This window comes from Daldinia caldariorum (genome assembly GCF_022478825.1).
Source record: "Daldinia caldariorum strain CBS 122874 unplaced genomic scaffold F4812scaffold_17, whole genome shotgun sequence".
NCBI lineage: Eukaryota > Fungi > Ascomycota > Sordariomycetes > Xylariales > Hypoxylaceae > Daldinia > Daldinia caldariorum.
The window spans coordinates 363,620-375,246 of NW_025953053.1; the positions used below are offsets into that span (position 1 = coordinate 363,620).

At 48.5% G+C, this 11,627-nt stretch overlaps 3 protein-coding genes across 3 annotated transcripts; 2 read left to right on the top strand and 1 right to left on the bottom strand.

The window, feature by feature from the left end:
* Window positions 1–1,489: 1,489 nt before the first annotated feature.
* On the top strand, window positions 1,490–3,378 carry F4812DRAFT_440911 (Asp-domain-containing protein). The gene is made up of 3 exons (XM_047935187.1): window positions 1,490–1,868; window positions 1,923–2,076; window positions 2,138–3,378. Exons 1-3 carry the CDS (start codon window positions 1,770–1,772, stop codon window positions 3,076–3,078), a joined length of 1,194 nt encoding a protein of 397 aa, XP_047787222.1. The 5' UTR covers window positions 1,490–1,769; the 3' UTR covers window positions 3,079–3,378.
* Window positions 3,379–4,756: 1,378 nt separating this feature from the next.
* Window positions 4,757–8,193, top strand: F4812DRAFT_466793 (uncharacterized protein; the record flags this gene model as incomplete). Its single annotated transcript, XM_047938574.1, has 2 exons — window positions 4,757–5,091; window positions 5,254–8,193. The coding sequence occupies 2 exons, from the start codon at window positions 4,757–4,759 to the stop codon at window positions 7,901–7,903; spliced, it is 2,985 nt and encodes a 994-aa protein (XP_047787223.1). The 3' UTR covers window positions 7,904–8,193.
* Window positions 8,194–9,844: 1,651 nt separating this feature from the next.
* F4812DRAFT_462232 (uncharacterized protein) lies at window positions 9,845–11,546 on the bottom strand (the record flags this gene model as incomplete). The annotated part of the gene is made up of 4 exons (XM_047938003.1): window positions 9,845–9,965; window positions 10,116–10,811; window positions 10,909–11,313; window positions 11,347–11,546. The coding sequence occupies 4 exons, from the start codon at window positions 11,544–11,546 to the stop codon at window positions 9,845–9,847; spliced, it is 1,422 nt and encodes a 473-aa protein (XP_047787224.1).
* Between the last annotated feature and the right edge of the window lie 81 nt (window positions 11,547–11,627).

Consider the following 11,627-nt stretch of genomic DNA (forward strand, 5'->3'; position numbering starts at 1 on the left):
CAACAACTCGTTGGTTTATTCACTAATGGAATGAAGCGGTAGGATCTTAACAACCCACGTAAGCAAAGAAATGCATGCATCCTTCGGTAGCATGAGCTTAGATATAAATTGCAGAATGCCTTTTCTTCCTTTTCTTCTTCCTCCTTTTCTTCACCTTCTAAAATGCAGAAATCTCTCCACGTTACATTTTTCGAATCACTCTGCAATATCTACCTCATAGATCAGCATCTATCTTATAGACAGAAAAGAACATACCGAGGGACTCAAATACTCCTAACATAGTTGAAAAGTTGCAATTATGTATTCACATCGTTATTCAAATAGTACGGATCCGTACCATTGAGTATATCATGCCCTCTTAACAGGTAAATAACTCATAGTTCATTATCATCAACATTATTTCGCCTTTTATATTTCTTTATTTATCAACTCTAAACTTAATGCCACTTACAAATGTAAGCCATATGTAGCTTATAAAATAGTATAATTTTATCAAATCAAATCAAATTTATCCTGGTAACATAGCACGCTGGTTTAAGAAAAAGTGTAGACAAGATCCTAATCTTAGAGGTGATGTTGAGCTGACTTTATCTAAGCTTGACTATAGCATGTTTCACTCTCGCCTGAATAGGATACATTTACATGGAAACAACTTCTTAATAACGAAATATTATAAACTTTCTAGCATTCATACGCTCAGTATAGGCTACAATATGCCGATGTACACTTGAGGATCATTCTATACTTTCTAAGACTCCGTACATTAACAAATTGCTGCTTAAGAAACACCAAAGGTTTGACGATGAATGAATCGGCATATTTCATTACTAAGAGAGAAGCTCCAAGTTTGAAACTCAGAACGACATCTAAGATATGGTCTTATATAGGTAACTAATGGAAACAGAAAGAGATAGAGATATGACTATTCCTAGGGAACATACCTATCGCATTGCATGCTCAAATTGAGAGCTATGTACGGATCCGTACGTACTTAATAATATTATGCAGCATGTGCAAAGCCCAAACGTAATCGATAATGCGACATAATATGGATATTCATGCTCTCAATATTGCGGTCTTACATAAGAGCAAGCTCTTGTAAGGAAATATTGAGTTGGCTTGTACAGTACGGAATGCTCTCCATATTTTATTGTACCCCTTTAAGTCTCTCCGGAATGGATTAAGCTTGGTATAGCACATTCTATTGGACACAGTCGAACGGTTCGGGTGGCGTTAAGCTTGTACCTGCTTGTGTCATCAGCCGTTGCTGCCTCAAGCATTTGGTTGTCCGGAACAGTTGGAACATGTAGGGTCCACATTGACCTCCCTACCTGCGTCATTGGGTGGACTCGGACCATTTCAAAGCGGGCAGCTGGGAAGGTACTGTACAAGCCTAGGTTGTATTCGTCTTGTATTCGTCTTGCACGAGACTAAGTCCCCACTCCCACCCCAGAAAGTTAAGTGCCTGCCTGCATGGAACTGGGCCATTTCCCGCCTATCCCCCAAACACAGGCGCTGATTGATTAGACGAGCTCCTCGTTATCTCCTAGTCTCTCTCAGCAACATCATCCGTCCTCCGTCATTCCTCCTTCTCCTTACCTATTTACATCCAATCCATCAACCAGTCAACCATCAAACTTTTCGTCTATATTTTCCTTCATCCTTCATCTCTAGGATTTTAACTTTTTTGGATATCATCTGTCTCTCTCTCGCTTCATTAATAGTTTGCTTATTCTGATTTACTTGATAACCGAACGGAGTTGCCCATCATGAAGGGAGCTCTGCTTACCGCAGCTATGCTGCTCGGCTCCGCCCAAGCTGGCGTCCACAAGATGAAGCTCAAGAAGATCCCTCTGGCTGAGCAGTTGGTTAGTATACCTCTTGGATCGCTGATGCGACATAGTGTTGATGACTTTTGATAGGAGAGCATCCCGATTGAGCACCAAGTGCGCGGTCTCGGCCAGAAGTACATGGGCGCTCGACCCGAGTCTCAGAGCCAGGCTATCTTCCAAGATACATCCGTCCACATAGATAAGGACCATCCTGTTCCCATCTCCAACTTCATGAATGCTCAGTGTATGTATATCCATCTATTAGTGCGAAGCTCGACTCCATGAGCTAATTATTCTTTCGCTAGATTTCTCCGAGATTAGCATCGGCACTCCTCCCCAAGACTTCAAGGTCATCCTTGACACAGGTAGCTCTAATCTCTGGGTTCCCTCCTCGTCCTGCGGTAGTATCGCTTGTTACCTTCACAACAAGTACGACTCGTCCTCCTCTTCGACCTACAAGAAAAACGGGACCGAGTTCGAGATTCGTTACGGATCTGGTAGCTTGAGTGGTTTCGTGTCTCAGGATGTCTTGACAATTGGTGATCTCAAGGTTACCAACCAAGATTTCGCCGAGGCTACCAGCGAACCTGGTCTCGCTTTTGCCTTCGGTCGATTTGACGGTATCCTCGGGTTGGGCTTTGACCGACTCTCCGTAAACGGCATCGTCCCTCCCTTCTACAAAATGGTTAACCAGAAGTTGGTTGATGATGCCGTCTTCTCTTTCTACCTCAGTGGTGAGAACGGAGATGACTCCTCGGAAGTCGTTTTTGGTGGTGTTGACCAGGACCACTACACTGGCAAGATCACCGAGATCCCCCTGCGCCGTAAGGCTTACTGGGAGGTCGACTTCGACTCTATTTCTTTCGGTGATGAGACTGCTGAGCTCGAGAACACTGGTGTTATCCTTGACACCGGTACTTCTCTCATTGCTCTTCCTACTGACCTTGCTGAGTTGCTCAACAAGGAGATCGGTGCCAAGAAGAGCTTCAACGGCCAGTACACTGTCGACTGCTCGGTCCGCGACGGGCTCCCCGACATCAGCTTCAAGCTGGGTGGCTACGACTTTGCTATCGGACCCTACGACTACATCCTCGAGGTCCAGGGCAGCTGTATCTCTACCTTCATGGGCATGGACTTCCCTGCCCCCGTCGGCCCTCTCGCCATCCTCGGTGATGCATTCCTCCGAAGATGGTACTCCATCTATGACCTCGGAAAGGGTACCGTCGGACTAGCTAAGGCTAAATAGGCGCAGGGAGAAAATAGTTTGGAAGAGGATGTATGAATGACTTTGTGAGGCTAATAATGAGATGCAACATGGAAATTGTACTGGTTAAACCATAATATGAGGGACAACAGCGGTTTTGAGTGCAATTCAAATTGGTCTTAGCCTGGGACTGTGTTTTTTTTCTTCATTGGGTATTGCTATTGGAGCTTGGTCATTGAGTATGATGAGACGTTGTCTTCGTTGTAAATTACAGACCTGCATGCAACACGTATTCTTATAGCATCTCACCAGTTTGGTATTACATTAGTGAAATCTTGTAACCCTGTCACTCGTCATCCGCCTATTGAATTGACATGTTTGCAGACCCTCTGGTATCTATTGGGATTAAATCCATCCTTATAGACGCAGTATGTTAGGTATGTGTGATACTATAGTTAAAGATAAATATAAGCGAAACCACCACACGACACGTAATATTCCAGGTCGCATCTCCGTTTCCAAATCAATAAATTGAGAAAGATACATACCTGTAGGTACCCAACGTAACGTAAATTCGATACCTACCTGGGTAGGTAAGACCAAAAAATAAACGATGAAATATTGAACTTGTATTTCGTAGTGGGTAATCAATAATAGTGTGCATAATAGGCTTCAAGTCGTGTATCAACACACATTTTTCTTGTCCGAGTACCAACGACTTTATATTGGGAAACGCCCGAGCGAGTTTCGACAGCCATCTTATGCTAGGTATCTATCTTACACATACCTCGCATATAATATCGGAACACATTATGCTTGCATAAAAACACCTAACTGCATTCATCGATTTTGTAGGTCTGCTTCTTAGGTAATATTCAAACATTCTTCTCGTCGCGTTTGCTCTAATTGAGTGAGCATGTACCTTGACATGCACGTCCTACCTACCTAGCTTAGGTACTTGTGTTAATCACGTGTAGATGCTAATTGGTGGCTCGTGCATATCGACCTAGCCTAGAACAGGGCTAGCGTAGAGACATAGCGTTGGCCATCCTTTGCATGTAGGCCAGGACGGACAGATTCATTTTGTTGTCGCAGCCTTTTCCCTCCCTCCAAAAAAGTGATGAGTGCAGATTCTAGGAGACAAAATTGTTAAATTAAAAATACGTGCATTCAGCAACACATTCATTTTCTAGAACTGTTCATCAATATCGCCGAATGGCTTTACGTGGTGGACTTGGTTTTGAAAAAGATTCTATTCTTTTTTCTATCCTTATTACTTCCGTCAGTTAGCCCGTTGGCCTATCGACTTTCTACCGCCATTGCAAAGAAAATTTGTGGTTCTTTTCTTTAGGTACCTCCTTGCCTACGGGAAATACCTACCGTACACTGTACAATAGGTACAGTGGTCAAGTAGCAGGAGCAGTTTCTTGTACCTGACGACCCGGTCTTCGCCTGGGAATATTTTTTGGGGGGGTCCAGTCTAAAGTCTGGGAGGTCGCGGTCGCACCAACAAGCAACCACAAAATCCCCAAGTCCCTTTTTTCAATCGCGACCGACAGGCCGTGCAGCGCGACGGAGCCGCCAATTTCTTAGCAGCCCATCGATATCAACCGCCGCATCTCGCATCTTGCATAGGGACAGCAGCAATACAAAAAAAAAAAAAAGTCAACCCCCCCAAAATTAAAAAAGAAAAAGATATACGTATCAAAACTAGGCAAAAATGGCCTCGCCAGCCATAGCACTTCCTAACGGCGTTACTGCGCCCGTGCAACTCAACAGCAGTAATAACAATAACAACGCCGATGTCGACGCCAATTTCAATCCTACTAGTCCAGATGCTGGTGCCGACTCCGATGTCAATACCGCGCAATCTGTCTCCAGTAACTCCATTAAGCGCAAACGCGAGTCTTCAGATGTTGGCGATAAACCACCAAATGGCCTCGCCACTGATCGCAACTCTCCCACTGCAACCGATGACCCAAAAACATCTTCTCAACCACGCGCGACAAAGATCGACCAGCCTACAATACGTAATTATTTTGAAGTTCTTCAAAGGTATAACTAAAATATCTATCCAATCCCTAATCCCTCTTCAATTTGTAGATCCTCTTCACACAACGCACATGCGCATTTCTCCCCAGTTATACCCATACCCTCCACGCGTAATAATATATCAATGCTATTCTAGATCTAGTGCTCACTGCTTGCGATATATAGGCTTGATCCGACACCCTCTGTCCTTAAACGCCCGCTTCCCAACCCTGAAGATTCTTCTGGCGAACCGCAAGCAAAAAGGAAGAAACCTGACGATGGAAAACCGCCACCTTCCATTGCCGATAAGGTGGTTCAAGAGAAATATGATGATCTTATTAATATCATCACGGACGTCAAAACTTCCATCGCTGATCACCTAGCTGAGCTGCGGGACATACAACCAGGACAAGACCCCAAAGCGAACGAAGAAGCCATTGCTAAGGTCATTGAATTCAAGCGGCAGGCTTATAACATTTTCAAGCGCGAGTTATCCTATCCATATAACCCTCGCGTTTCTGATGTGCTCCACGACCTCGATTTGATCAATGATTTGCAGTCTAGTGCTAGTGGAAACACGGTACTGACAATTATTGGGGAGTCTATGAGGGGGAAGCCGCTGTACTCGAGTCTGCAGCAGCCTGTGCAAAGATCTGGCGATGCAGGAACGACAATACGACCATTGAGGGAAGAGGGTTTGCCTAGCGGTGTTAAGATTGCTAAGGCCATACCGTATACATTCTCTTCCGCTATCGAGAAGGATAAGAAATCGAAGACGTTAGGAGAGCTATTCCCAGCTCCGCGCAATCTACCATCGCTCCAGCCACCTAAGGCGCCGAAGAGTACCACCAAAGGAGTCCAAGTTGGCTGGCATCGCCCCGAACTAACCGAGAAGTCTAAGTACCGCGCTGGATCGTACTTTAGCCAGCCAATATCGACTGGACGTTGGTTGGACTATAGCAATGCTGCTCCCCCTTCCCAGATTATGACAAAGCAACGCGAGCGAGCTCTGAGCCTGGCCGGAAATAAGCCTTCTTCATCCGACCTTGAGATGTCTGAGATGGAGGCGCTATTTCGTGGCGCTTTCTCTAGTTTTGCCCCCTCGAAGGATGACTCGGCTGCCATGATTTCGTCGGGATTAATTAGTCACACTATGTGGTGGCAGAAGGTAGGAAGGCGTAACTTCGATCGATTGGTTGAGGCTGAGCTACAGGAAGATACCCCGGAGAATACGGAAGAGGTTGCTACCGCCCCTGTGGAAGAGGTGGATGAAGAGTTTATCAAGGAGGCTCTAGAAAACTGGGATGAGACTATGATAGATCCTAGTCTCGAACAGGCCTGTTGCCCAAAGAAACCGGACGATGAGAAAGACGTCGACGATATCCTTCAGGACGTGTCTGACATGATCCAGACACTAGTATCATACCAAAAGAATCGTAATTTGACCCTTCCGACTGCATCTAGCCAAAGTCGGTACTCGGCGGATCCGTCTCATAGCGATATGCTTACCAATGGGACGCCAGTGCAACCTGGCGAAGAGGAGACAGCCACTTATCAGGCGCTGAAGGCGCAGTTAGCTTTGGTTATTCAAATGCTTCCGCCTTACGCCGTTGCGCGTCTAAATTCGGATAAGCTGGAGGAATTAAACATCTCAACTAAGATTGAAGTTCGCACTGATGAATACCAAGGTCTAATGGAGGAAGACGAGGCAGCTGCTCGCGCAAGAGCCGCGCAGGCTCCCATAAATCCACGACCAGTTGCGCATCGCTCGTCGAGTTCTTCAAGCAGCGTGCAGTATAGTCAGCAGTATCATCCTAATCGCGCCCCGATGCCAACCCCGCCGTTTTATGGCCCGCAGACGCCGATACGACCCCCTCAGCCCGCGATGCAAAGGCCTCCCCAGACAATGCCTCCCGCTTATCCACAGCGGCCCCCGTCAAACACGGGCTACCGTCCTCCTAATCACTATCCAAATGCGGGCTACCCTCAACAGTTTAACAAAGCCCCGCCATTCCCGCAGCAGCCCGGCCCTTACGGAGGCACGCCGACGCAAGCTCGACCTCCATACCAACCCATGCCTGGTTATCCTAACATGGGCAACCAGACGCCCCAGGCCCGTTTCCCGCCATACCCCCCAGCTACTCAACCGCCCAACTATCATCCTCAACCTTACCAACCGCAGCATCCACCTCAGCAGCATGGTACTCCAACACATCAACCGTATGTCCAGTATCCAAATGGCGCTCCAAACATGCCTCAAAGGACAGCATCCCCACATATCTCCCATCCAACACCACAACATCAGCCTATCCCTCACCACCCCGGGTATAATCCGGCTGCCACTCCCACAAGGCAACCTTCTTATGGTAGTCAACCTAATATGGGCAACGACCCGTCAAGGCGTTTCTATCCACCGGCCGGTTCGCCCGCAATACCCAACAACCAAATTCATCCGCACGGTCAACCGAGTTCAAATCCTCAAACCCCGGGTACCTCGTCATTCCATACATCCCTTAACCCTCATCAGGTTCAGCAAGCCATGGATCAAGCCAAAGCTCGCTTCGATGCGACAAAAAGTGCTCAAAGGACGAACGAAGGTATTCGAAATTCCATGTCCGCTCAAGGACAGGCACCGGTTGGTGCACCGGTCGGCTTGGGTGGCATTGGTCTAGGGGGCGATCCGGCAAGGCTAGCAGCAGTTAGAGCAGGCATGCCTAATTACCCAGCTTCCAGCCATAGTCCCAAACCTATGCCCGTAGTTAATGGAAGTCCCGCAATGGCGCCGGCGGCTCCGGCAGCTAATGGTGGCCAGTCAATGCCCGGTAGAGAAGCCTAGGGGTCTTCCGTACCCCAATTGTACCATCATCACGGGACGAATACTAGTTTACGCCCACCCGTCCAAGACGGACATGGTGTATACTCGTTTGACCCGCCAAGCGCTGGTGTCCCGATGTCAAGACAAGAATCGGAAACCAGGCCAATTAAAGAGAATATTTCGAGATAAAAGTCATTGTTGGCGTTAATTTTGATCATTCAGGTTGCATATTAAGTTGGGAAGCAATCATAAGCTCCTGAAATAAAGGAGTGGCACAGTGAAATGCGAACGTGGATAACGCTCTTCCATGGTATGGAATGGAGCATTGAGTTCTTACAACAAAGGGGTTGAGAACCGAGTTTTTCTCCTATTTTCTCTTCCTTGACTTGTTGGCCTCTTCATAGAATGGGTGCCGTCAACCCTGGAAAAACGGAGTTGGCGAGGATTCTCCCTCTTAGAACAAGTGGACGGGCAGGGAAATACGTAGACGACTTTATTAATATCCTCGTTATTGTTGCGTTCGTTCCACCATCTCGGGATAGAAGGGCTTCATCTTGTTTTACGTGGTTTTTCCTCCTCTTTCTCCCCCCTCCCCCCCGGGGCCCTCGCCTTTATGGCCTACTTAATATGTAGATTAGCTAGGCATGCATTTCGATACAAGGCTTACCCATTATTCGCCGTGACCGTGGCTGTGTGGCTGTGCGTTGCGTTGCGTTAGGTACGTTGCCTGCGTGTATAAAATAAACCCTACAGAGAAGAGAGAGGGGGGTGAGAGAGTTGGAGATGTGTAGTTTGATGGCTAAGGTTAGCTAGCTGACTTTAATTGACGATAATGCGTTCTTCTAATTAATTGATGTTGTGTTGTGTTGTGTTGTCATGGGCTACCTGACGGTTCTTCTCTTGTGACGTAGGTGGTGTTGCAATGGTTCCGTTTTGGACCCAGTTCCGATGTTAAGAATTCCATGACAGGTACCTAACCTAATCTCAAGGAGGAGGTTGTTAGGTTGTTTTTTTAATAATGGAGGTGGGATTTGACTGTGAGTTGTTAGTTGATAATTGATGAGGAAGGGCTATGAGGAAAGTGAAGCTTACGTCTGAGGTAAATTTATGGTCGGCTCAGGTGGTCGATCGGTAAGTTGTCGCTGTAGCGGAAGTGGCTCTAGATATGTACCTAACATAACGTGATTTCTTTCAAAAAGGGGGGGCTGAAGTCAGGAGACACCTCTTGGTTTAGGTATAGTACCTAGGTACTCACTTAGGCAGCTTGGGAAGCTATTACGGCAGAGTTTAGGAGCGGGGTGGGTGGAAAGGAAAAGAATCCCAAGGGAGCGATGCAAGGAAAAGAGGAAATTTTTATCGGGGTTTATATGGTAAACGTATACAGGGAGGGGAGGGGAGGGGGCACTGGCTTGTCGGAAGAAAAAAGGAAGCAGGTGGCTTTAGCGATAGACTTAACTGACTGAAATGGTCGTTGTTCGGGACTCAGTTCCATGGTCGTCACTTAAGAGTGCTAGGTGCTAGTTACCTGTAACGAGAAAGCCTCAACCAAACTAACAATTAAATGTCATTCAAATCTGCCTACTTCTAGCACCAGAAAACTGACTGTCTTAGTAATTCATATTGGTCTTTCTACCATTTAACCAGTCAACTACATCGTGTCGCAAAGAACACGGTAGATAGCGACGGTGCAGCCAACTTCATCTATTCATTCTCGAGGACACGTGCAAGAAAGCCAAGAAAGCCGAGAATTCATCCTTAAAAAAAGCTCCTTAGCTAATCTGTTCAAAAGAATGTGTAGCCAGAATTCAATACAAGAAAGAAAAACCTTAACCACATTATTATAATATAAGTCTTCTCAAAAGTTGTAAACAGCCAACGCCATGGTTGCACTGACTTCCTGGCCACGGAACTATAGTACCTCCAGATGGGAAGCCCCGGCGTTGGATTCCGTATGAGCTATGCCTACCCTCTGAGCGAATATATCGCCACGTCCCCAAATAAGTTGGTGTACGGGAACGGGTGCATGCCGTACTGATTGCCAAGTAGGCGGACACGGGGCGTGTCGGGATCTGTGTTGTCAGGGCTAGCATGGGTTTACCACAGTCAGTATATACACACACATCATACTTATAAAGAGAGGTAAGATGAGATGGCAAACAAGCAAAGAGGAAAAGAAAAGAAAAAAAAGGGGGGGGATGTAATATCAACGAAAAAGCAACGAGAAGGCACATACTTCCAATACCCCATAACCCCAGCCCCGAAATCCACCCCCGGCCCATTCGTTTTCCCCCTCTCCCTGTCCCTCTCCTCCTCCGGCGTCGTGATCATGCCCCAGAACATGCCGGCGGGCGTCGCGATGTCGGCGACGACCTCCTTGACGCAGAACCCCGGCGAGGGCGCGAACACAAACGTCTTGTCGTCGATCTCCGCGAGCCCGGCCGCCCCGTGCCGCCCCACGATCGCGAACCCGCGCCGCGCCAGCACCGCCGCGCAGTCCGGCGTGTACTCGGGGTCCTGCGCCAGGACCCGTATCTCGCGCCCGAAGCGCCGGTCCAGGGCGTCCGCGACGGTCAGGACGGCCGCGTGGCGGAGGATGGCGTGCTGCAGCGGGGTGGGGAGGTTGGCGTTCGCATCTGCGTCCGCGGAGGCGGCGACGAAGTTGCCGAGCCCGATGCAGACGATCTTGTTGATGTACGGCGGGAAGGGGAGCCGCATCATGCACGCGTGGAAGTGGCGCCCGATCGAGCTGGTGTCCCAGATGGTCCACCACCGGTGGAAGACGTCTTCCTGCTCGTCGAGGTCCGTGGGGATGTGGGTGTAGGCGGGCTTTTTGCTGAGGGTCATGGAGCTGTATGGCGTCCCGTTGGCGCGGGAGGAAAGCGGGAAAGCTAAGGCTTTGTAGCCGTGGAAATCGACCTTGTATAAGTACCTAGGTATATCATCGAGACTATGTCAGACCTAGCGGAAAACAGGTATGGTGATGGTATTGATATTGGCATTGGCATTGGCATTGGAAAGCTTCGTACCCTTTTTCTTTCTCAACGGTATACTCCCCCTGTCCGGCGTAGAGAGGAGTGCACACTTTGCCGCCAAGACCAGTAGCCATGTCCTCCATAGCGAGAAGCTCCTCTTTAGTCCACAGCCTGACTCCCGCTTCGTATTTCTTAATCACCTCGCGCTGGAGCTCTAGTTCCTCGTCCGGCCACTTTCTCGGCATTATGGCATGTTGAAAGTTAGTACACAGCCTGTCGGGACTAACCATTTTATCTCTGCTAGAGGTAAGGAAATTGCGGTTGCGATTGAAAATAATTCGGCTCTCGTCCCAGGAGCCCTGATGCCGGGACGATAGCAAGGGGAAGCGCAGGGCCATGACGTCCGGCTCCACCAGGCCGGTCGAGCTCAGCAAGTACTGAGACCTGTCGTTCCCGCTCCTGCTGTCCGCGGCTCCGTCGACGAGTCCCTACCCGTCCGGTTCGGCTGCCGGAACGAGGGTCTGGCCCTGCACTATCTTCTTCCGGAGGGCCTTCAGCTTCTGGCGCATGCTGCCGGCGATGGTCGACAAGGACGGCGAGCGGGCTCGAGGAGGCCGGAGCTGGTCCTCGGGAGAGGCCCGGCTGCTGGCGTCGGTGTCGGCGTCGGCGTACTGTAGACCTTGAGGTGCCATTTCCGCGACAAAGCTTATACACCTGATAATTAGAAGTTTGACGATTCTTGTAAAATACCTAAAACGGTGCTGCAGCAGCTA